The sequence below is a fragment of the Carcharhinus amblyrhynchos genome, chromosome 11, assembly GCF_965287045.1.
Source record: "Carcharhinus amblyrhynchos chromosome 11, sCarAmb.v2.hapA, whole genome shotgun sequence".
Lineage (NCBI taxonomy): Eukaryota > Metazoa > Chordata > Chondrichthyes > Carcharhiniformes > Carcharhinidae > Carcharhinus > Carcharhinus amblyrhynchos.
Genome location: NC_137334.1, coordinates 96,683,702 through 96,708,977, shown reverse-complemented (window position 1 = coordinate 96,708,977; position 25,276 = coordinate 96,683,702). Strand labels below are relative to the sequence as shown.

At 49.3% G+C, this 25,276-nt stretch overlaps 1 protein-coding gene across 1 annotated transcript in view; it reads left to right on the top strand.

The window, feature by feature from the left end:
- The window catches only part of myo10l3 (myosin X, like 3), a 217,982-nt gene that overhangs the window by 64,631 nt on the left and 128,075 nt on the right, over positions 1–25,276 (top strand). Inside the window, exons 8-11 of the mRNA XM_080199296.1 lie at positions 1,431–1,515; positions 3,350–3,453; positions 9,922–10,051; positions 12,408–12,526. Of these exons, the coding sequence (XP_080055422.1) occupies positions 1,431–1,515; positions 3,350–3,453; positions 9,922–10,051; positions 12,408–12,526 (438 nt within the window). The remainder of the gene's footprint in view (positions 1–1,430; positions 1,516–3,349; positions 3,454–9,921; positions 10,052–12,407; positions 12,527–25,276) is intronic.

Here is a 25,276-nt window from a genome sequence, read left to right as displayed (position 1 = left end):
ATACACCCAAAATCACCCATCACTCTACCGTACACCCAAAATCACCCATCACTCTTGCAATCATCCAAAATCACCCATCACTCTACCGTACACCCAAAATCACCCATCACTCTTGCAATCATCCAAAATCACCCAGCACTCTACCGTACACCCAAAATCACCCATCACTCCAGCATAACCCAAAATCTACCATCAGCTTCTATCTCAAATGCCCAAGTGCTTCTATTATTAAGTGTCCAACTGGGCCTTAACAGATGAAAGGGTGGGTTTCCTACTCACCACCTTACCCAACCAAGTGTGAAATTGTGTCTGGATTGGGCAGACAGGGTCCCTCAGGGAATAATTACTCTCAAACAAAATCCTGGAAACCAGAAATAAAAGCAGAAAATGCTGGAAATGCTGAGCAGGTCTGTCAGCGTCTGTGAGGAAAGAAACTGTTTTAGATCAAGATGCCTTTTATCCAGTTCCTTCACTGCATTCCCTTTTTAAATTCATCTATCACATTGCTCCTCTCAACCCCTCCACTAATGTTCAATTCCTCCATCACCAACGCTCAGTATCAACCGTGTCTACTGTCCACAAGGTGCCCTGCAAGGCTCTACAGACAGCATCTTCCAACCAAAACCTCTACAACTTAGAAAGACAAGATCATCAGATACCTGGGAACACCATCACCTGGAGGTTTCCCTCCAAGTTACTCATCATCCTGATTTGGAAATATATCACCGTTCCTTCACTGTCACTGGGTCAAAATCCTGGAACTCCCTCCCTAACAGCACTGTGGATGTACCCACACTACATGGGACTGCAGCAATTGAAGAAGGTAGCTCACCACCACCATCTTGAGGGCAATTAGGGATGGGCAATAAATGGACTTTCATACTGCACACATTGTAGCTCAGGCTGGGATGGACAGGACCGTTACTGCTCTTTAAGTGGAAGGAAGGTAACCTCTATCTGATGGTTGAAAGCAAATGTTCCTTTTTGTATTATTGTTGATTTCCTGCATTTACTTATTATCTTATAACCCTTGACCTTGCACTGACCATCTGGTGCTCCCTTGGACTGTTGTGACCCCTCACCTTCCAGTGATAACTTATGCTGTTCTGCTCTGAGCCTTCATGCTGCAGTGACTTATTAATCTCTCACCCTAAACTGAGCTGGCAGTAATCCCTCATGTCCCAGCGACCCCACCTGTCTGGTAACTCTTGCCTAGTTTGGCCTGTGGTGATGTTCGATGGCCGTTGCCATATTTTGTGTCTTGCTTTTGACGGCTTGCTGTGTAGGGAGCCGCACTGACCCCTGCCCTGGGATAAATCCTTCCTTGTGACCTCTCACCTCCACGTCGCAATTCCCTATGGATTGTTATGTGATGTGGGGCAGGGGGATTCTTTACCCACTGGCAATAATCGCTGTGATGTTTATTCCAGAATCGGGTGGTCAGACAGAATCCAGCAGAGAGGAACTTTCACATTTTCTATGCACTATTGGCTGGAGCAGACACAGAGCAGAAAGGTGAGGGAGTAATTCAACTTATCAACCTTCAACATCCTGACCCCCGCTCTGGGGTCACCATCCTGACCTCCGCTCCGGGGTCACCATCCTGACCTCCGCTCCGGGGTCACCAGCCTGATCTCTGCCCCAGGGTCACCATCCTGATCTCCGCCCCGGGGTCACCATCCTGACCTCCACTCCGGGGTCACCAGCCTGACCTCCGCCCCGGGGTCACCATCCTGACCTCCACTCCGGGGTCACCATCCTGACCTCTGCTCCGGGGTCACCAGCCTGACCTCCACTCCGGGGTCACCATCCTGACCTCCGCCCCGGGGTCACCATCCTGACCTCCACTCCGGGGTCACCAGCCTGACCTCCGCCCCGGGGTCACCATCCTGACCTCTGCTCCGGGGTCACCATCCTGACCTCTGCTCCGGGGTCACCAGCCTGACCTCCACTCCGGGGTCACCAGCCTGACCTCCGCCCCGGGGTCACCATCCTGACCTCCACTCTGGGGTCACCATCCTGACCTCTGCTCCGGGGTCACCAGCCTGACCTCCGCCCCGGGGTCACCATCCTGACCTCTGCTCCGGGGTCACCAGCCTGACCTCCGCCCCGGGGTCACCATCCTGACCTCTGCTCCGGGGTCACCAGCCTGACCTCTGCTCCGGGGTCACCAGCCTGACCTCCGCCCCAGGGTCACCAGCCTGACCTCCGCCCCAGGCTCACCAGCCTGACCTCTGCCCCGGGCTCACCAGCCTGACCTCTGCCCTGGGGTCACCATCCTGACCTCTGCCCTGGGGTCACCATCCTGACCTCTGCCCCAGGCTCACCAGCCTGACCTCTGCCCTGGGGTCACCATCCTGACCTCCGCCCCGAGTTCAACATCCTGACCTCCCTCTGGGTCACCATTCTGACCTCTGCCCGGGGTCACCATCCTGACTTCCCCCGGAGTCACCACCTTGACCTTCGCCCCGGGGTCTTCCTCATCCACACTCCGATCCCACATTCATCACATCGTTCTCACTCCACACACAATGGAAGAGATTGGAGGGGTGGGGAGGGTGAGGATATGGGAGAGGGTCCGGGGAGGGGGTGTGGGAGGGGAGATAAGGAGAGGGTGGGGATATGGGGAAAGGATGGGGATATGGGGAGAGGGTAGGGATATGGGGAGAGGGTGGGATTATGGGGAGAGGGTGTGGGGTGGGGATATAGTGAGAGGATGGGATTATGGGGAGAAGGTGGGGATATGGGGAAAGGGTTGGATTATAGGGAGAAGGTGGGATTATAGGGAGAGGGTGGGGATATGGGGAGAGGGTGGGATTATGGGGAGAGGGTGGGGATATGGGGAGAGGGTGGGATTATGGGGAGACGGTAGGGATATGTGGAGAGGGTGGGATTATGGGTAGAGGGTAGGGATATGTGGACAGGGTGTGGGGTGGGGATATAGTGAGAGGGTGGGATTATGGGGAGAGGGTGGAGATATGGGAAAGGGTGGGATTATGGGGAGAGGGTGGGATTATAGGGAGAGATGTGGTTGGGGAAGGTTTGTGGAAGAGGCAGTGAGTGGGATTCAGGATGGACTGGCTAGATGGATACAGAACTGGCTTTGTTCAGTAAGGAGAGGGATTGGATGGGATGGGGTGGCATGAGGAGAAAGGGTGCAGAAGGGTGAGGGGAAGGATGGGGAGGGATGAGAGTGGGATTGGGAGGGAGCTTGGGATGGGGAGGGCATGGGGATAAGGGGAAAGTGTGGGGAGGAGATTGAGAAGGGGGCCAGTCATTGTGTTGTTGGAGCCAGGAATGAGCCTATCTGATGCTGATCCATGTCTCAATCCCTTCACTCTTTGACTAGAGGCCTTACACCTGTCAGGAGCAGAATCCTATTATTACCTGGGGCAGTCGGGCTGTGTGAGAGATGAGAATCTGGATGACAAACTGGTGTTTGAGAAAGTGATGGTGAGTTGAATTGTGTGAGGTATCACTGCACAGGAGGCTATCCACAGATAAGAGTGATGGAGTGTACAAGAGTTTGAGGGTCAGGGCTGGCAGTGGAGGCAGGGACATAGAACATAAAATGTACAGCACAGTACAGGCCCTTTGGCCCTCGATATTGTGCCGAGCGATGTTTGAACCCAAGATCAAGCTATCCCACTCCCTATCATTCTGGTGTGCTCCATGTGCCTATCCAATAACCACTTAAAAGTTCCTAAAGTGTCCGACTCCACTATCACAGCAGGCAGTGCATTCCACACCCCAACCACTCTCTGAGTGAAGAATCTACCTTGGACATCCCTCCTATATCTCCCACCATGAACCTTATAGTTATGCCCCCTAGTAACAGCTACATCCACCCGAGGAAATAGTCTCTGAAGGTCCACTCTATCAATCCCCCTCATCATCTTATAAACCTCTATTAAGTCGCCTCTCATCCTCCTCCACTCCAAAGAGAAAAGCCCCAGCTCCCTCAACCTTTCCTCATAAGACCTGCCCTCCAAACCAGGCAGCATCCTGGTAAATCTCCTCTGCACTCTCTCCAATGCTTCCACATCCTTCTTATAATGAGGTGACCAGAACTACACACAATATTCCAAATGTGGTCTCATCAAGGTCCTGTACAATTGCAGCATAACCGCACGGCTCTTAAACTCAAACCCCCTGTTAATAAACGCTAACACACTATAAGCCTTTTTCACGGCTCTATCCACTTGAGTGGCAACCTTCAGAGATCTGTGGATATGAACCCCAAGATCTCTCTGTTCCTCCACATTCCTCAGAACCCTGCCGTTGATCCTGTAATCCACATTCAAGTTTGTCCGACCGAAATGAATCACCTGGCACTTATCAGGGTTAAACTCCATCTGTCACTTTTCAGCCCAGCTCTGCATCCTATCAATGTCTCTTTGCAGCCTACAACAGCCCTCCACCTCATCCACTACTCCACCAATCTTGGTGTCATCAGTAAATTTACTAACCCACCCTACAGCCTCCTCTTCCAAGTCATTGATAAAAATCACAAGTAGCATTCTTTTGAAGAGAAGAACAACAAATTTGTCACTCTCCAGTCCTCTGGCACAATCCCTGTGATGTGGAGATGCTGGTGTTGGACTGAGATAAAACACAAAGAAATCCCACAACACCAGTTTAAAGTCCAAACAGATTTATTTGTAGCAAACGCCGCAAGCTTTCGGGACAGCCTGTCCCTTCGTCAGGTGGCTGGGAGTTCTGGTTGTAAAAATGACACAAAGACACAAACTCAATTTACATGCATAATGATTGGAATGTGAGTCTTTACAGTTAATCAATTCTTAAAGGTACAGACAATGTGAGTGGAGAGAGGGTTAAGCACAGGTTAAAGAGATGTGTATTGTTTCTAGACAGGAAGGTTAGTGAGATTTTGTAAGTCCAGGTAAGTTGTGGGGGTTACAGGTAGTGTGACATGAACTCCCAGCCACCTGACGAAGGGACAGGCTGTCCCGAAAGCTTGCGGCATTTGCTACAAATAAACCTGTTTGGACAATCCCCGTGGACAGTGAGGACCCAAAGATCAAAGCTAAAGTCTCCGCAATCTCCTCCCTTGTCTCCAAAAGTATCCTAGGTTGTATCCCATCTGGCCCAGAGGACTTATCGACCCTCACGTTTTTCAAAATTGAGGGGGCAGCACGGTAGCACAGTGGTTAGCACTGTTGCTTCACAGCACCAGTGTCCTGGGTTCGATTCTTGGCTTGGGTCACTATCTATGTGGAGTTTGCACATTCTCCTCGTGTCTGCGTGGGTTTCCTCCGGATGCTCCGGTTTCCTCCCACAGTCCAAAGATATGCGGGTTAGGTTGATTGACCATGCTAAAATTTGCCTCTTAGTGTCCTGAGTTGCATAGGTTAGAGGGATAAGCGGGTAAAATATGTAGGGATATAGGGGGGTAGGGTCTGGGTGGAATTGTGCAGACTTGATGGTCCAAATGGCCTCTTTCTGCCCTGTAGGTTTCTATTTCTATCCTATTTCTAGCAGAGGACCCAGCACTGACCCCTGTGGTATGCCGCTGGTAACTGGCCTCCAGTCTGAAAATTTTCCCTCCACCACTACCCTCTATCTTCTATAAGACAGCCAGTTACTTATCCAATTGGCCAAATATCCTTCTATCCCACACCTCCTTACTTCCTTCATGAGCCTTACTAAAATCCACGTGTATGACATAAACAGCTTTATATTCATCTATGCACTTAGTTACCTCCTTAGAGAATTCTTTCAAATTTGTGAGGCAGGACTTACCCCTCACGAAATCATGCTGACTATCCCGAATTAAACTGCATCTTTCCAAATGGTCATAAATCCTGTCTCTCAGGACCCTTTCCATTAACTTACTGACCACTGAAGTAAGACTAACTGACCTATAATTACCAGGGTCATTCCTATTTCCTTTCTTGAAGAGAGGAACAACATTCGCCACTCTCCAGCCCTTTGGCACAATCCCCGTGGACAGAGAGGACCCAAAGATCAAAGCTAAAGGCTTCGCATTCTCATCCCTTGCCTCCCAAAGTATCCTAGGATGTATCCCATCTGGCTCAGGGGATTTATCGACCCTCAGCTTTTTCAAAATTGCGAATAAATCTTCCCTCAGAACATCTACCTCCTCCATCCTATCAGCCTGTATGACACTCTCATCCTCAAAAACATGGCCCCTCTCCTTAGTGAACACTGAAGAAAAGTATTCATTCATCACCTCACCTATCTCTTCTGACTCCATTCACAAGTTCCCAGTACTATCCTTGACTGGCTCTAACCTCACCCTGGTCATTCTTTTATTTCTCATGTAAGAGTAAATGCCTTGGAGTTTTCCTCTATCTGACCCGCCAAGGACTTCTCATGCCCCCTCCTAGCTCTCCTAAGCCCTTTTTCTAAACTCATTCCTAGCTACCTTGTAACCTTCAAGCGACCCAACTGAACCTTGTTTCCTCACCAGGCGATGGCCTGTTGGGGGAGTCATGGTCAATAGGAAAGGGAGTATATCACCTGGGGTGGAGTTGTAGCCTATGGGGAGGGGTCCTGGACCCATGGAAAGAGATCCTGACCAATGGGGAGAGATTGTAGCCCAAAGGGAGATAGCCTGATACATGAGGGTTGGGGGGGTTGGGGGTCCTGGGGAGGGGTTGTAGCCCATAGGGAGGGGCCCTGTCCCACGGGAAGATGTCCTGTCCTATGGAGAGGGGGGATCCTGGGGAACGGTTGTAGCCCATGTGAAGGGGTCCTGTCCCATAGAGAGATGTCCTGGCCCAGGGGGAGGGGCAGTAGCCCAGGGAGAGGGGCTCCCAGCTGGAGTGTTTGCTAGAGCAGTTGCAGAGGGTTTAAACTAATATGCCAGGGAGATGGGAACTTATGTAAGGAGTCCAAGAAGGAGGGAGCAAGGACAAAATGTGGGAAGAAGGTTCCAACTACATCAAAAATCAAGAAAAATTTAAAAGGAAGGAGAACTCAGGAGATATTATTAATGGAAGTGTTAGAATTCAAAAAGAAAGTACAAAAACTAGCATAAGCACATTTTATCTGAATGCTCGTAGCATTGGAAACAAGGTAAATGAGTTGACGGCACAAATCATTGCGAATGAGTGTGATTTGATGGCCATTACAGAGACATGGTTACAGGATGGTCAGGACTGGGAGATGAATATCCAGGGGTATCAGACTGTTCAGAGACTGACAGGAAGGTAAGGGAGGTGGTGTAGCTCTGATATTTAAGGATGATATCAGGGCAGTAGTGAGAGATGATATTGGTTCTATAGAAAAAAAGGTTGAATCTATTTGGGTGGAAATTAGAAATAGTAAGGAGAAAAAGTCACTGATAGACATAGTCTATAGACCACCAAATAATAACATCATGGTGGGGCGAGAAATAAACAAAGAAATAACTGATGCGTGTAAACATGGTACAGTAATTATCACAGGGGATTTTAATCTACATATTGGTCAAACCAGGTTGGTCAAGGCAGCTTTGAGGAGGTGTTCACAGAATGTATCCCTGATAGCTTCCTTGAACAGTATGTAATGGAACTGACAAGGGAGCAAGCTATCTTAGATCTGGCCCTGTGTTATGAGACAGGAATAATTAATGATCTTACAGTTAGGGATCCTCTCGGAAGAAGCGATCACAGTATGGTTGAATTTAAAATACAGATGGAGAGTGAGAAGGTAAAATCCAATCCCAGTGTCTTGTGCTTAAACAAAGGAGAACTACAAAGAGATGAGGGAGGCATTAGCTAAGATAGACTGGGAGCATAAATTTTATGGTGGGACAACTGAGGAATAATGGAGAACTTTCAAAGTGATTTTTCACAGTGCTCAGCAAAGGTATGTACCAGTGATAAGGAAGGACTGTAGGAAAAGAGATAATCAGCCACGGATATCTAAGGAAATAAAGGAGGATATCAAACTGAAAGAAAATGCATACAAAGTGGCAAAGATTAGTGGGAACCTTGAGAATTGGGAAATCTTTAAAGGTCAGCAGAAAGCCATGAAAAAGGCTAAGATGGAAAATGAGAGTAAACTAGCTCAGAATATAAAAACAGAGAGCAAAAGTTTCTACAAATACATAAAACAAAAAAGAGTGGCTAAAGTAAACATCGGTCCTTTAGAAGACGAGAAGGGGGATGTAATAACTGGATATGAGAAAATGGCTGAGGCATTGAACAGGTATTTCGTGTCGGTCTTCACAATGGAAAACACAAATAACATGCCAAAAATTGATGACAGGAAGGCTATGGCAGGTGAGGACCTAGAATCTATCACTGTCCCAAAAGAGGTAGTGTTGGGCAAGTTAATGGGGCAAAAGGTAGACAAGTCTCCTGGTCCTGATGGAATGCATCCCAGGGTACTAAAAGAGATGGAGGGAGAAATAGCAAATGCACTAGTGGTAATTTACCAAAATTCACTGGACTCTGGGGTGTTTCCCGCAGGTTGAAAAACAGCAAATATGACGCTACTGTTTAAAAAAGGAGGTAGACAAAAGGCAGGTAACTATAGGCCGGTTAGCTTAACTTCTGTAGTGGAGAAAATGCGTGAATCTATCATCGAGGAAGAAATAGCGAGACATCTGGATATAAATTGTCCCATTGGTAAGACGCAGCATGGGTTCATGAAGGGCAGGTCATGTTTGAGTAATTTGGTGGAATTCTTTGAGAACATTACATGTGCAGTGGACAATGTGGTGTATCTGGATTTCCAGAATGCATTTGACAAAATGCCGCACCAAAGACTGCTACATAAGATAAAAGTGCACAGTGTTACAGGTAATGTATTAGCATGGATAGGGGGTTAGTTAACCAGCAGAAAGCAAAGAGTAGGGGTAAGTGGGTGTTTTTCTGGTTGGCGATCAGTGACTAGTGGTGTGCCTCAGGGATCAGTGTTGGGACCGCAATTGTTTGCAATTTACATAGATGGTTTGGAGTTGGGGACCAAGTGTAATGTGTCAAAATTTGCAGGTAACACTAAGATGGGTGAAAGAGTAAAGTGTGCAGAGGATGCTGAAAGTCTGCAAAGGGATATAGATAATCTAAGTGAGTGGGCAAGGGTCTGGCAGATGGAGTACAATGTTGGTAAATGTGAGGTCATCTTTTTTGGTAGGAATAACAGCAAATGAATAATTATTTAAATGGTAAAAAATTGCAGCACGCTGCAGTGCAGAGGGACCTAGCTGCCCTTGTGCAGGAATCTCAAGGAATTGGTTTGCAGGTTCAGCAGGTAATTAAGAAGGCAAATAGAATTTTGTCCTTCATTGCTCGAGGGATGGAGTTTTAAAAACAATGAGGTTATGTTGCAGCTGTATAAGGTTCTGGTGAAGCCACACCTGGAGGACTATTTACAGTTTTGGTTTCCTTACTTGAGAAAGGATATACTGGCACTGGAGGGGGTGCAGAGAAAATTCAGTAGGTTGATTCTGGAGTTGAGAGGGTTGGCTTATGAGGAGAGACTGAGTAGACTGGGGCTATACTCATTGAAATTCAGAAGAATGAGGGGAGATCTTATAGAAATATATAAGATTATGAAGGGAATCGATAAGTTGTTTCCACTAGTGGGTGAAACTAGAACTAGGGGGCATAGCCTCAAGATAAGGGGAAGCAGATTTAGGACTGAGTTGAGGAGGAACTTTTTCACCCAAAGGGTTGTGAATCTGTGGAATTCCCTGCCCAGTTGAGGCTCCCTCACTGAATGTTTTTAAAGGCAAGGGTGGATAAATTTTTGAATTAAGGGTTATGGTGAACGGGTGGGTAAGTGGAGCTGGGTCCACAAAAAGATCAGCCATGATCTTATTGAATGGCGGAGCAGGCTCGAGGGGCCAGATGGCCAACTCCTGCTCCTAGTTCTTATGTTCTTATGAATGTGGTGGACAGCGTACTGTGTGAGGTGAATGATTTGTGAATGTTTCCCTCTCCCCAGGATGCCCTCTTGATAATGGAGTTTGACAGCGAGGAAATCCATGATGTTTTCAAGTTGCTGTCCGGAGTGTTACAGCTTGGAAACATCGAGTTCATCACTGCTGGGGGTGCTCAGATATCCACCAAAGAAGGTACGTGGGGTAAGGGGTCAAGAATGTTCAGTATCCCTGGAAGCTGGGGCAGGGGTAGGTACAGAAACATCTTTCTGCCAGTAATGTGGACCAGTCAGTAACTCTCTCTCTTCCTTTCTCCCTCTATCACTCTCCCCCTACTCTTGCTCTCTCTCCTTCTCCCCCCAACCCTCCGTTCTCTCTCTGTCTCCCTCCCGCACCCTTCCTGTTCTCTCTATTGCTCTTTCTCCCCCCTGTTCCCCCCACCCTCCCCATTCTCTGTCTCTCTCTCTCTGTTCCCCCACCCTCCCCATTCTCTGTCTCTCTCTCTCTCTGTTCCCCCCACCCTCCCCATTCTCTGTCTCTCTCTCTCTGTTCCCCTGCCCTCCCCATTCTCTGTCTCTCTCTCTCTCTCTGTTCCCCCGCCCTCCCCATTCTCTGTCTCTCTCTCTCTCTGTTCCCCCGCCCTCCCCATTCTCTGTCTCTCTCTCTCTCTGTTCCCCCACCCTCCCCTTTCTCTGTCTCTCTCTCTCTCTGTTCCCCCGCCCTCCCCATTCTCTGTCTCTCTCTCTCTGTTCCCCCACCCTCCCCATTCTCTGTCTCTCTCTCGCTCTCTGTTCCCCCGCCCTCCCCATTCTCTGTCTCTCTCTCTCTGTTCCCCCGCCCTCCCCATTCTCTGTCTCTCTCTCTCTCTGTTCCCCCGCCCTCCCCTTTCTCTGTCTCTCTCTCTCTCTGTTCCCCCCACCCTCCCCATTCTCTGTCTCTCTCTCTCTCTCTGTTCCCCCACCCTCCCCATTCTCTGTCTCTCTCTCTCTCTGTTCCCCCGCCCTCCCCATTCTCTGTCTCTCTCTCTCTCTGTTCCCCCGCCCTCCCCATTCTCTGTCTCTCTCTCTCTCTCTGTTCCCCCACCCTCCCCTTTCTCTGTCTCTCTCTCTCTCTGTTCCCCCGCCCTCCCCATTCTCTGTCTCTCTCTCTCTGTTCCCCCACCCTCCCCATTCTCTGTCTCTCTCTCGCTCTCTGTTCCCCCGCCCTCCCCATTCTCTGTCTCTCTCTCTCTGTTCCCCCGCCCTCCCCATTCTCTGTCTCTCTCTCTCTCTGTTCCCCCGCCCTCCCCTTTCTCTGTCTCTCTCTCTCTCTCTCTCTGTTCCCCCGCCCTCCCCTTTCTCTGTCTCTCTCTCTCTCTGTTCCCCCCACCCTCCCCATTCTCTGTCTCTCTCTCTCTCTCTCTGTTCCCCCCACCCTCCCCATTCTCTGTCTCTCTCTCTCTCTCTCTGTTCCCCCGCCCTCCCCATTCTCTGTCTCTCTCTCTCTCTGTTCCCCCGCCCTCCCCTTTCTCTGTCTCTCTCTCTCTCTCTCTGTTCCCCCGCCCTCCCCTTTCTCTGTCTCTCTCTCTCTCTGTTCCCCCGCCCTCCCCTTTCTCTGTCTCTCTCTCTCTCTCTCTGTTCCCCCGCCCTCCCCTTTCTCTGTCTCTCTCTCTCTCTGTTACCCCCACCCTCCCCATTCTCTGTCTCTCTCTCTCTCTCTCTCTGTTCCCCCGCCCTCCCCATTCTCTGTCTCTCTCTCTCTCTGTTCCCCCCACCCTCCCCATTCTCTGTCTCTCTCTCTCTCTCTGTTACCCCCACCCTCCCCATTCTCTGTCTCTCTCTCTCTCTCTGTTCCCCCACCCTCCCCATTCTCTGTCTCTCTCTCTCTCTCTCTCTCTGTTCCCCCACCCTCCCCATTCTCTGTCCCTCTCTCTCTCTGTTCCCCCGCCCTCCCTGTTCTGTTTCTCTCTGCTTCTCCCCACCTTGCTCTCTTTTTTTCTCTCTCCCCTGCACCCTCCCTGTTTTCTCTCTCTCTCTCTCCTCCTCCCCATTCTCTCTCTCTCTCTCTCCCCACCACACCCTCCCTGTTCTCTCTCTCCTCCCCCTTCTCTCTCTCTCTCTCTCTCCCCTTCTCACCCCCCTCTCTCTCTTCCTGTCTCTTTCTTTCTCTCTCTCTCTCTCTCCTCCCCCACCCTCCCTGTTCTGTTTCTCTCTCCCTCTCCCCCATCTCTTCCCCCACCCACCCTCCCCATTCTCTCTCTGTCTTCCCCCATCCTCCCTGTTTGTTTCCTTTCTCCTTCTCTCCCCCATCTCTCTGTCTCTCACTTTTTCTCTCTCTCTGTCCTCCCTCCACCCTCCCTGTTCTCCCCTGCCTCTCTCTACCCCTCCGCCCTCCCCGTTCTCCCCTGCCTCTCTCTACCCCTCCACCCTCCCCGTTCTCCCCTGCCTCTCTCTACCCCTCCGCCCTCCCCGTTCTCCCCTGCCTCTCTCTACCCCTCCGCCCTCCCCGTTCTCCCCTGCCTCTCTCTACCCCTCCGCCCTCCCCGTTCTCTCTCTTTCCTGTTCACTCACAGTGCTCAGCAATGTCAGTGAGTTGTTGGGTTTAGATTCCTTCCAACTTGCCGAACTTCTAACGCAACGTTCCATCATCCTGAGGGGAGAGGAGATCAGCACCCCGCTTACCACTGAGCAGGTAGGTACAAAGCACCACTCACTGCCCCTCACCCTCAGCCCTCCCCAACTGCCCCTCCCTCCCCCACTGCCCCTCCCCCACTGCCCCTCCCCCACTGCCCCCTCCCACTGCCCCCCTCCCACTGCCCCTCCCCCACTGTCCCTCCCCCACTGTCCCTCCCCCACTGCCCCTCCCCCACTGCCCCTCACCTCAACTGCCCCTCAGCCAAGTGCCCCTTACCCCCACTGTCCCTCACCCCACTGCCCCTCCCCCACTGCCCCTTACCCCCACTGCCTCTTACCCCCACTGCCTCTCACTCCCCATTGCCCCATCCCCACTGACCCTCCCCCCCGTCCCACCCCCACTGTCCCTCTTCCACTGTCACTCCCCCACTCACCCCCTCACTGCCACTCACCTCCCCATACTGTCACTCACCCCCTCACTGCCACTCACCCCCTCACTGCCCTCACCCACCCTCTGCCCCTCACTCTCTGCCCCTCACCCACCCCCTGTCCCTTTACCCCACTACACTCACCCACCCACTGCATCTCATTCACCTGCTGCTCCTCACCCACTGCCCTCACCCACCCACTGCCCCTCACCCACCCACTGCCCGTCACCCACCCACTGCCATTCACCCACCCACTGTCCCTCACCCACTGCCTTCACCCACACTGTCTCTCACCCTCTGCCCCTCACCCACACTATCCCTCTCACCCCTGTCCCCCCACCTCTCCTCACCCCCACTTCCCTCGCTGTGCCTCATTCTCTCCTTCACAGCCACACCCCCTCCATTCCTCACCACTCTTCACGCCCTCCTCACTCCCTCATCCTTTCCCACACCCCCATTGCCCCTCAATCCCATTACTCCTCACCCATACTGGCACCATCACTGCCCATCCATCCCTCACCATCTGTAAGCTCACTTGGAGAAGAACCTTTTGTCATTCATCCATGGGATGTGACCCAGTGACAGTGAAGAAACAGCGATATATTCCCGAGTCGGGATGGTTAGTGCCTTGGGGGGAATCTCCAAGTGTTGGTGTTCCCAGATATTTGTTGCCTTTGTCCGTCTAGATGGTAGAGGTCATGGATCTGGAAGGTTCTGTAACTAAAACAATTACAATCACAAAAGTAAAACACAATGAGAAAATTATTATAATGAAAAGCGGACAAGTTCTCAGGCTGGATTTCATCTTAAGATCATAACCGCCTTGGCTGCTAGAACAACAGATACATTGATTGCAATTTTCCAAAGTGTCCCAGATTGGAAAATAGTGAAAAAGACTTAGAATAGAACCATTGAATCCCTCAGTGCTGAAAGAGGCCATTCAGCCCATCAAGCCTGCACTGACAACAATCCCACCCAGGCCCTATCCCTATAACCCATAGAACATAGAACATAGAACATTACAGCGCAGAACAGGCCCTTCGGCCCACGATGTTGCGCCGACCAGTTAAAAAACAATGACCCACTAACCTAAACCAATCCCTTTTCGTCCATAAACCTATCCACGGATCTCTTAAACGCCCCCAAACTAGGCGCATTTACAACTGCAGCAGGCAGGGCATTCCAATCCCTCACCACCCTCTGGGTAAAGAACCTACCCCTGACATCCGTCCTATAACTACCCCCCCTTAATTTAAAGCCATGCCCCCTCGTGCTAGCTTTCTCCATCCGAGGAAAAAGGCTATCACTGTCCACCCTATCTAAACCTCTAATCATCTTATATGTTTCAATAAGATCCCCTCTTAGCCGCCTTCTTTCCAGCGAAAACAAATCCCTCAGTCTCTCCTCATAGGACCTCCCCTCCATACCAGGCAACATCCTGGTAAACCTCCTCTGCACCCTCTCCAAAGCCTCCACATCCTTCCTGTAATGTGGGGACCAGAACTGCACACAGTACTCCAAGTGCGGCCGCACCAGAGTTGTGTACAGTTGCAACATGACGCTGCGACTCCTCCTGCGACTCCATGTATTTACACTGCTAATCCCCCTGACGTGGAGGTGCCGGCGTTGGACTGGGGTAAGCACAGTAACAAGTCTCACAACACCAGGTTAAAGTCCAACAGATTTATTTGGTAGCACTGCCCCTTCATCAGGTGAGCCACCCATCCACTGCCCTCATCCCACTGATCCTCACTTACCCACTGCCCCTCACCCTCTGCCCCTCACCCTCACTGCACCTCACCCCGACTCACCTGAGGAAGGAACAGTGCTTCGAAAGCTTGTGCTACCAAATAAACCTGTTGGAATTTAACTTGGTGTTGTGAGACTTCTTACTGTGCATCCCCCTGACACCAAGGGGCAATTTAGCATGGCCAATCACCTAACCCACACACCTTTGGACTGTGGGAGGAAACCGGAGCACCCGGAGGAAACCCACACAGTCACAGGGAGAACGCGCAAACTCTACAGACAATCGCACCCAGTGTTGTGCCTCGGGGATCGGTACTGGGTCCACTGCTATTTGTCATTTCTATTAATGATTTGGATGAAAATTTAGGAAGCATGGTTAGTAAATTTGCAGTTGACACCAAGATTGGTGGCATTGTGGACAGCAAAGAAGATTATCTCGGATTGCAATGGGATCTAAATAAAAGCAAATTACTGCAGATGCTGGAATCAGAAACAAAAAGAGAAAATGTTGGAAAATCTCAATAGGTCTGACAGCATCTGTAAGGAGAGAAAAGAGCTGACATTTCGAGTGTAGACAGCCCTTTGTCAAAGCTAAAAGACATAGAAAGTGGGAGATATTCAAACTGCAGGGGGAGGAAATGAAAGATGAGTCATAACCACAAAAACCAGGGGAAAAGATTGCCAATGGCAGCCGATAGCGAGCTGTCCTCGTCACCTCGCCACGCCGCCCCCCCCCCCCCCCCCCCCCCACCTCAACTTCTTCATTTTAGCTTCTCTGCCATTTGGCCATTCATGCCCTTTATCCTGTCTATGGACTGTCATTAGCAGCCTTTCCCGTAGCAATCTTTTCCCCTGGTTTTTGTGGTTATGACTCATCTTTCATTCCCTCACCCTACAGTATAAATATCTCCCACTTTGCCTTTTAGCTTTGACAAATGGTCATCTGGACTTGAAATGTCAGCTCTTTTCTCTCCTTACAGATGCTGCCAGACCTGCTGAGATTTTCCAGCATTTTCTCTTTTGGTTCCAATGGGATCTTGATCAGTTGGACCAGTGGACTGATGAATGGCAGATGGAGTTTGATTTAGATAAATGCGAGATGATGCATTTTGGTAGATTGAACCAGGGCAGGACTTACTCAGTTAATGGTAGGCTGTTGGTGAGAGTCATAGAGTCATAGAGGTTTACAGCATGGAAACAGGCCCTTCGGCCCAACTTGTCCATAGAACATAAAACATTACAGCGCAGTACAGGCCCTTCGGCCCTTGATGTTGCGCTGACCAGTGGAACCAATCTAATGACCCTCTAACCTAAACTTTTCCAATGTTATCCATATGCCTATCCACTGACCATTTGAACACCCTTAAAGTTGGCAAGTCCACAACTGCTGCAGGCAGGGCATTCCACGACCTTACTACCCTCTGAGTAAAGAACCTACCTCTGACATCCATCCTATATTTATCACCCCTCAATTTAAAGCTATGTCTCCTCATGTTAGTCATCACCATCTGAGGAAAAAGGCTCTCACTGTCCACCCTATCCAATCCTCTCATCATCTTGTATGCCTCAATTAAGTCACCTCTTAACCTTCTCTCTAACGAAAATAACCTCGAGTCCCTCAGCCTTTCCCCCTAAGACCTTCCCACCATACCAGGCAACATCCTGGTAAACCTCCTCTGCACCCTTTCCAATGCCTCCACATCTTTCTTATAATGCAGAGACCAGAACTGTACGCAATACTCCAACTGCGGCCGCACCAGGGTTTTGTATAGTTGTAACATGACCTCACGGCTCCGAAATTCAATCCCTCTACCAATAAAAGCTAACGCACCATACGCCTTCTTAACAACCTTGTCAACCTGGGTGCCAACTTTTAGGGATCTATGCACATGTACCCCGAGATCTCTCTGCTTGTCAACACTACTAACAGTCCTTCCATTAGCCCTATATTCTGTACTCCTGTTACTCTTTCCAAAGTGAATCACCTCACACTTTTCCGCATTAAACTCCATTTGTCATCTCTCAGCCCAGCTCTGCAGCTTATCTAAGTCCCTCTGCAAACTGTAACATCCATCCTCACTGTCTACAAGTCCTCTGACTTTAGTGTCATCCGCAAATTTACTAATCCATCCTTCTACACCCTCATCTAGGTCATTTATAAAAATGACAAACAGCAGTGGCCCCAAAACAGATCCTTGAGGTACACCACTTGTAACTGAACTCCAGGTTGAATATTTCCCATCAACCACCACCCTCTGTCTTCTATCAGCTAGCCAATTCCTGATCCAATGTCGCCCATTTTTTAAAAATCCCCTAAGCTAATCCCAATTGCCCGCATTTGGCCCATATCTCTCTATACCCATCGTACCCATGTAACTATCTAAATGTTTTTTAAAAGATAAAATTGTACCCACCTCTAATACTACCTCTGGCAGCTTGTTCCAGACACTCACCATCCTCTGTGTGAAAAAATTGCCCCCCTGGACACTTTTGTATCTCTCCCCTCTCACTTTAAACCTATGCCCTCCAGTTTTGGATTCCCCTAACTTTGGGAAAAGATATTGACTATCTAGCTTGTCTGTGCCCCTTTATTTTATGAACCTCTGTAAGGTCACCCCTCAACGTCTTACGGTCCAGAGAAAGAAGTCCCAGTCTATTCAGCCTCTTCTTATAACTCAAGGAGAGTTACAGAACAAAGAGATCTATGGGTACATATTCACAGCTCCTCGAAAGTGGAGTCACAGGTGGACAGAATGGTGAAGAAGGCATTCGGCATGCTTGGTTTCATCGGTCAGAACATTGAATACAGGTGTTAGGACGTCTTGTTGAAGGTGTATTAGACATATGTAGGGCCACACTTGGAATACTGTGTACAGCTCTGGTCACCCTATTATAGAAAGGATATTATTAAATAGAAAGAGTGTACATAAGAAATAGGAGCAGGAGTAGGCCATCCAGCCCTTCGAGCCTGCCCCGCCATTCAATAAGATCATGGCTGATCTGTCGTGGCTCAGTTCCACATTCCCACCCTCTCCCCATAACCCTTAATTCCCTTGCCTACCAAAAACCTATCTACCTGTGTCTTAAATATATTTAGTGAGGTAGCCTCCATCACTTCAACGGGCAGAGAATTCCAGAGATTCACCACCCTTTGAGTGAAGAAGTTCCTCCTCAACTCCATTCTAAACTGCACCCCCCCTTATCTTGAGGCTGTGCCCTCTAGTCCTGCTGTCCTTTCTGAGCGGGAAGAACCTCTCAACCTCTACCCTATCCATCCCCTTCATCATCTTATACGTCTCAGTAAGATCCCCCCTCATCCTTCTAAACTCCAGCGAGTACAAGCCCAGTCTATTCAGCCTCTCTTCATAGTTCAACCCCCTCAACTCTGGTATCAGCCTAGTGAACCTCCTCTGCACTCCCTCCAAGGCCAAAATATCCTTGCGCAAGTGCGGCGACCAAAACTGCACACAGTACTCCAGCTGCAGCCTCACCAGTACCCTGTACAGTTGCAGCAAGACCTCCCTACTTTTATATTCAATCCCCCTCGCTATAAAGGCCAGCATCCCATTCGCCTTCCTGATCACCTGCTGCACCTGTAGGCTGGGTTTTTGCGACTCATGCACAAGGACCCCCAGGTCCCTCTGCACCATGGCATGCTGCAACTTTTCACCCTTTAAATAGTAGTCCCTCCTACTATTATTCCTGCCAAAGTGGATAACCTCACACTTGCCAACATTGTATTCCATCTGCCAGGTCCTCGCCCATTCGCTCAGCCTATCTAGATCCCTCTGCAGACTTTCCACACCCTCCGCACAATTTGCTTTTCCACTTATCTTCGTGTCATCAGCAAATTTCGAACCCTACACTCAGCCCCCTCCTCTCGATCATCTATATAAGTGGTAAATAGCTGAGGCCCCAGCACCAATCCCTGGGGCACTCCACTAGTCACCAACCGCCAACCAGAATAGCACCCATTGATACCAACTCTTTGCCTCTATTAGACAACCAATCCTCTATCCACGCTAACACCTTACCCCCAACCCCATGCCCCCTAACCTTCTGAAGCAACCTTTTGTGCGGCATCTTATCAAATGAAAAGGGACTTGATGGTTTGAGTTATAAGGAGAGGCTGGATAGACTGGGACTTTTTTTCTCTGGAGCATAGGAGGCTGAGGAATGATTTTATAGAGGTCTACAAATAATGAGGGGCACAGATCAGCCAGATAGTAAATATATTTTCCCAAAGGTAGGAGAGTCTAAAACTAGAGGGCACAAGTTTAAGGTGAGAGGGGAGAGATACAAAAGAGTCCAGAGGGGCAATTTTTTCACACAGAGGGTGGTGAGTGTCTGGAACAAGCTGCCAGAGGCAGTAGTAGAGGCGGGTACAATTTTGTCTTTTAAAAAGCATTTAGAAGTTACATGGGTAAAATGGGTATAGAGGGATATGGGCCAAATATGGGCAATTGGGATTAGCTTGGGGCAAATGGGATCAAAGGTTATGGGGAGAAAGCAGGATTAGGCGATTGAGTTGGATGATCAGCCGGGATTGTGATGAATGGTGGAGCAGACTCGAAGGGCCAAATGGCCTCCTCCTGCTCCTGTGTTTCAATGTTTCTATGTCTGTTGGGGTATTGGATACAGATTCAACCACAGCTTTTAAAAGGGAATTGGCTAAATAATTGAAGAAGAGAGAAGTTCCAGGACGTAGGGAAAGACATGGGACTAACTTGATTGTTTCTTGATAAAGCTGGAACAGTTCTGATGGGCTGAGTGGCCACTTGTGATTCCATGATAACGTTATCTCTCAGCTCATGCTTAGTATGAGATTCTCAGTTTAATTGTGTTTAATAATCTGTTCTCTGCCCAAAACATGTTTTGAATTTCTGTGGTTTTGCTATTTCCTGTCATTATTCAGTTGGTTTAAACATTTTTGTGCTGTAATGTCTGTGATAAATTAACTGACTGAATTATGATATAAGCATTTGGCTTATTGTAAATTGGATTTCTTTTTCCCCATATTTTGTGATGATAACCATGATTAGTTAACCTGACTGATCTGTTTAACCAGATGACATCACCAGCAGGTGTCAGTGTCCGATCAGGTTCTCTAATTGGACTCACTCACATCTCATACAAACTGCGAGGACATTGAGTCACTCACAGCCACTGCCTCCTTGTGAACAAAGGAAGCTTTCGTAGAATGTCCTTCGTCCATCATCATCGATGAGGAGCTCGACACCATTAGTCATTTTGAGGCTGGTGTGTCCGAAGATGACTGATCAGGCCAATTCGGGCACGGAATGTTCTGGCACACATTGGACAGACTTGTGTAGACACTGTAGTTGTTGCGCTGGTGGATCTGGTCTTGTGCAGCTCGCACTTAAGTTGTGCTTCAGCAACACACCTTGCTTCGTGAGCTTGACAGCCTTTGTGGATGAGGCAGCGCCAGGTACGGCGGTTTTGTGCCAGCATTTCCCAGGTGGTCGTGTCAATGTCAAGCGACTTCAGGGAGGCCTTGAGTGCGTCTTTGAAATGTTTCTTCTGCCCTCCATGCGAGCGTCTTCCAGCAGAGAGTTCCCCAAAAAGGAGCTGCTTGGGTATGTGCTCGTCTGGCATACGGATGACACAATCTGCCCACCAGGTCTGGACTCTCATCAGCAATGTGTGGACTGGTGGTAAACTTGCTCTTCAGTGTCTGATACTTTGTCATACCATCAGATGTGTAATGTTCTGCGAAGACAAGTCATGTGGAAATGATTGAGCTGTCTGCATGCTTTCGATACACAGTCCACGTTCCACAGACATACAGGAGGGTAGTGAGTATCACGGTGCTGTAGACCTTCAGTTTTGTTGCTGGGCTGATTCCTCGACGTTCCCATATAGTGGAGCACAGTCTACCGAAAGCAGAACTTGCCTTTGCTATTCTGCAGTTAACTTCTGTATCAATAGTCACTGCTTGGGAGAGGGTGCTGCCAAGATAAGTGAACTGGTCCACTGCCTGTAGTTTCTGCCCTTTGTGATTATGGGTTCTACGTACAGTGCACGAGGAGCAGGCTGCTGCATGACTTCGGTCTTTTTAATGTTGATGGTGAGTCCAAAGTTGTCACAAGCCATGGAAAATTTATCCATACTGACTTGCATCTCTGGCTCTGAGCCAGTATACAGGCCACAGTCATCGGAAAACAGGAAGAAAAAAGAACAATACAGCACAGGAAACAGGCCCTTCGGCCCTCCAAGCCTGCACTGCTCATGCGCTCAACTAGACCATTCGTTTGTATCCCTCCATTCCCAGTCTGTTCATGTGACTATCCAGATAAGTCTTAAACAATCCCAGCGTGTCCGCCTCAACCACCCTGCTTGGCAGTGCATTCCAGACCCCCCCCACCCTCTGTGTAAAATATGTCCCTCTGATATCTGAGTTAAACCTCGCCCCTCTCACCTTGAACCTGTGACCCCTCGTGTTTGTCACCTCTGACCTGGGAAAAAGTTTCCCACTGTTCACCCTATCTATGCCCTTCATAATTTTATACACCTCTATTAGTCACTCCTAAGTCTCTCAGAACAGTCTCTTTCACTTTGGTAATAGCTTGAAGTCTCCTCAGGTTGAAGAGCTTCCCATCCACTCTGTACTTGAGGCTGATTCCAGCAATGATTCCTGGAAGGCATCATTCGGCATGGCAGTAAACATCACGCTGAACAGTGTGGGTGCAAGCACACAGCCCTGTTTGATGCCACTGGAGACTGGGAATGCCTTAGAGGATTCTCCACCATCCAGAACTCTGGCCATCATGGAACTGGCGTACCATCTGAATGAATTTGGGAGGGCAGCCGAACTTTGACGTGATCCTCCACAGGCCTTATCGGCTTACAGTCTCGAAGGTTTTCGCGAGGTCAACAAAGGTTGTGTAGAGCTCGCGATTCTGCTCCTGACACTTCTGAAGTTGGCGCGCAGCAAAGATCATGTCAATAGTCCCGTGACTTTTGCGGAAGCCACACTGTGACTCCGGAAACAGGCCCAGCTCCAAATGAGTGATCAGATGATTTAGCAGGACTCTTTGTGAGGGTTTTTCCTGTGATGGAGAGCAGCGAGATTCCTCGGTGGTTGTCGCATGCTTGCCAATTGGCCTTCCTCTTGTAGAGGTATATGATGGAAGCATCTTTAAGTTCCTGAGGAATGGATCCTTGCTTCCAAAAGGACTGGAACAACTCGGTAAGTTTCTCGATAAGTACAGAACCAGCATCTTTGTAGATCTCTGCGGGTATGGCATCTGTCCCTGGGGCTTTGCCACTGGATAGCTGGCTGACAGCTTTCGTGACTTCGGCTGCTACCGGTGGGTCATCCGTGGCGCTGTTGATATCAACCTGGGGAATCCTGTCTATTGCCTCATCGTTAATAGATGATGGTCGGTTGAGGACGGCTTCAAAGTGGTCAGCCCATCTCTGCAGGATCTGAGCCCTCTCTGTAATGAGAATTGTACTATCTGTACTCAGGAGGGGGGAGCTCCTGAGAAACTGAGGTCCATAGAGAGTGTTGAGGACTTCATAGAACCGTTTCAAGTCGTTTCTGTCAGCATATCCCTATATTTCATCTGCCTTGGCCTCAGCCAGGCATCCTGCATTTTACGCAGTTTATTCTGGACTGTCCTGCGAGCACTGGTAAAAGCATTTTCCTTGGCAGCTGATGATGGGTCATTCTGACAGGCCCAATGAAGGTGGTGCTTTTCAACAAGTAGAACCTGTGTCTCCTCATCATTCTCATCAAACCAGTCATGCTGCATGTCAGCAATCTTGATTTCTAAGTCTTCAGCCAGTGCTGAAGCTATGCTGGGGTTCTTTAGCTTGGTCGCATTGATTCTTTTCATAACCTTGCTTCCTTGTGGTTGCCTCTTGGGTCTGATGCGGAGCCTCATTTTGGAGGCAATGAGCCTGTGATCTGTCCAGTAGTCAGTACCACACATGGCCTTGGTTACTCTGACATCCTACCTGTCTTTTCTCCTGACAATGACATAGTCGATAAGATGCCAACGCTTAAAGCGGGGGTGCATCCAAGAGGTCTTGTTACGGGTAGGCAGCCGGAAGGTTGTGTTGGTGATGAGGAGGTCGTGTGCTGCACAGGTCTTCATTAAGAGTAAGCCATTACTGTTACACTTGCCCACTCCATGCCTCTCAATGACTCCCTGCCAGGTTGCAGAGTCACACCCTACTCTTGCTTTGAAATCACCAAGCAAGATCAGTTTGTTGGTACTGCTCATTGCTGATAGTAGGGCATCTAGTTCTTCATAGAGTTTGTCTTTCATCTCATCTGGGTTGTTCATTGTGGGGGCGTAGGCGCTGATCAGGGTGGCTTGACTTCTGTTCTGTAGCGGAAGCTGTAATGTCATAAGCCGGTCTTTCACACCATTGGGTAGACTATCAAGTTGCCGAACAAGGTGACTCTTGACGGCAAATCCAATTCCAGCATCACGAAGCTCATCACTGCCGCGACCACTCCAGAAAAAAGTGTGTCCACCTCCAGTTTCAGTCAACTGACCTATGTTGGAAAAATGAGTTTCACTCAGGGCTGCAAAGTCTATGTTGTATCTTGCAAGCTCTCTGGCTGTTCTTCTCTCTGATCTGTCTGCTGTAGGGTTGTCCAAAAGCGTGCGCACGTTCCAAGTGCCAATGGTGAGCGGTGTTGTCTTGTATTTTATTTTGTTTGTTCGACCGCAAGATGGGATCCCCGCCAGCCGCAGTCAACTGGCCAGGGTGTAGTGAAGCAGGCAATGTTTAGGGCTCCTTTTCTAGCCCCTTCCTCATTCTATGGAGGTGAGCAGTACATTCCTGAAGGGGACTGCTAAGTCGCCCAGGTAGATGCCAAATTCCACTGCTGCTTCAGTCAGCGAAAAACAACCATTAGACCTGAGCCACCTGTGTGCAGGTCCGTGACTACAGCTCCCAGTGTATCCACACCTACTGCTTTGTCGCTTGCCCATCACCACAGGACTTCAAGGGTTGAACAGGACACTGATGATGATGATGATGATGGTGTCGAGACTAGCGCTTGATTTGGATTAAAGTGAGGGAGAGTTGCGCCGCATCAGCCTCACTCTCTCTTCCCAATTCCCATCTAGATCCAGTGGCAAGACAAGAGTCAAGACGGCTGGAGACGGGACTAGGCGCAGCGGATGACCAGAACGTCTTGTGTGTCTTGTCCTGCTCTTTGCGTTCCACGATGCTTGCAGAGACCGCTTTCTTGACCGTTGGACCTTCCATTGGTCTCGTCCGCTCAATCTGCCGGAGTCTGTCTTCACATGCTGGGATAGACATCTTCCTATCTCACCGAGGGTTGAGACCCGTCGGCTACCCTCATCTGGTTTAGCCGGCTTGTTGAAGCCTTTGCCTAGAGTGGCCGCTGTCGCAAGCAAACAGCTACGGGGAGCCACAGGTGAGAGCTGAGTGCCAGGTGGGGACAAAGGGTGGACAAACCGCCCTGAAAGGACGTGACATGTTCCGCCACCAGAGGTACTACCCCTCCCTAAGACCCTGACAAGGGTTCTCTATATCCTATATACCAAAGTAGAAGCCAAACTGGAATGTCTAGAGGAACGTTGCATTTTATGCCCAATACAATTTGCTGAATGGGCCATACCAATAGTCCCAGTTTTAAAACCTGACAATTCAGTCCGTCAGGTGGGGATTAGAAGTTGACAATCTGAGACAGATACCCTACGCCACACATTGAAGACTTGTAGCTGGCTGGGGTGGGGGGAGGGTGACATATTTTCCAAATTAGACTTGAGCCGCGCCTTCCTCCAATTGGCACCTAAGGTGTCATCCAAGTAAATACTCACAAATAACTGTTTGCCTTTTGGGGTGTCTTCAGCCTGCTCCATTTTTCACGGAGTGATGGAGAACACCTTTCACCGGATGCCTGGAGTCTATCTGGATGATGTTTTAATCTCAGCAGGAGAGGATCATTTGGAGAATTTGAAGGAGGTCTTACGGCTTTTTTCTGATGCTGGCGTCCAATTAAAAAGGGAAAAATGTGTGTTCCTGGTCAACCCTCAGGTGCAGAGCTGACGAGGATGGATTAAACCCTCTCAAAGAGAAGGTAAAGGCCATAAAAGAGGCTTTGATTACAAGGACAAAACGGAGTTGAAGTCTTTCCTAGGCCTGGTAAGTTAATATGGGACATTCATACTGATCTCGGTGTACGTGTGCATAGCTCCCTGAAAGTTGGCACCCAGGTTGATAAGGTTGTTAAGAAGGCGTACGGTGTGTTAGCTTTTATTGGTGGAGGGATTGAATTTCGGAGCCGTGAGATCATGTTACAACTGTACAAAACTCTGGTGCGGCCGCACTTGGAGTATTGCGTACAGTTCTGGTCTCTGCATTATAAGAAAGATGTGGAGGCATTGGAAAGGGTGCAGAGGTGGTTTACCAGGATGTTGCTTGGTATGGTGGGAAGGTCTTATGAGGAAAGGGTGAGGGACTTGAGGTTATTTTCATTGGAGAGAAGAAGGTTACGAGGTGACCTAATTGAGGCATACAAGATGATCAGAGGATTAGATAGGGTGGACAGTGAGAGCCTTTTCCCTTGGGTGGTGATGGCTAACACGAGGGGACATAGCTTTAAATTGAGGGGTGGTAAT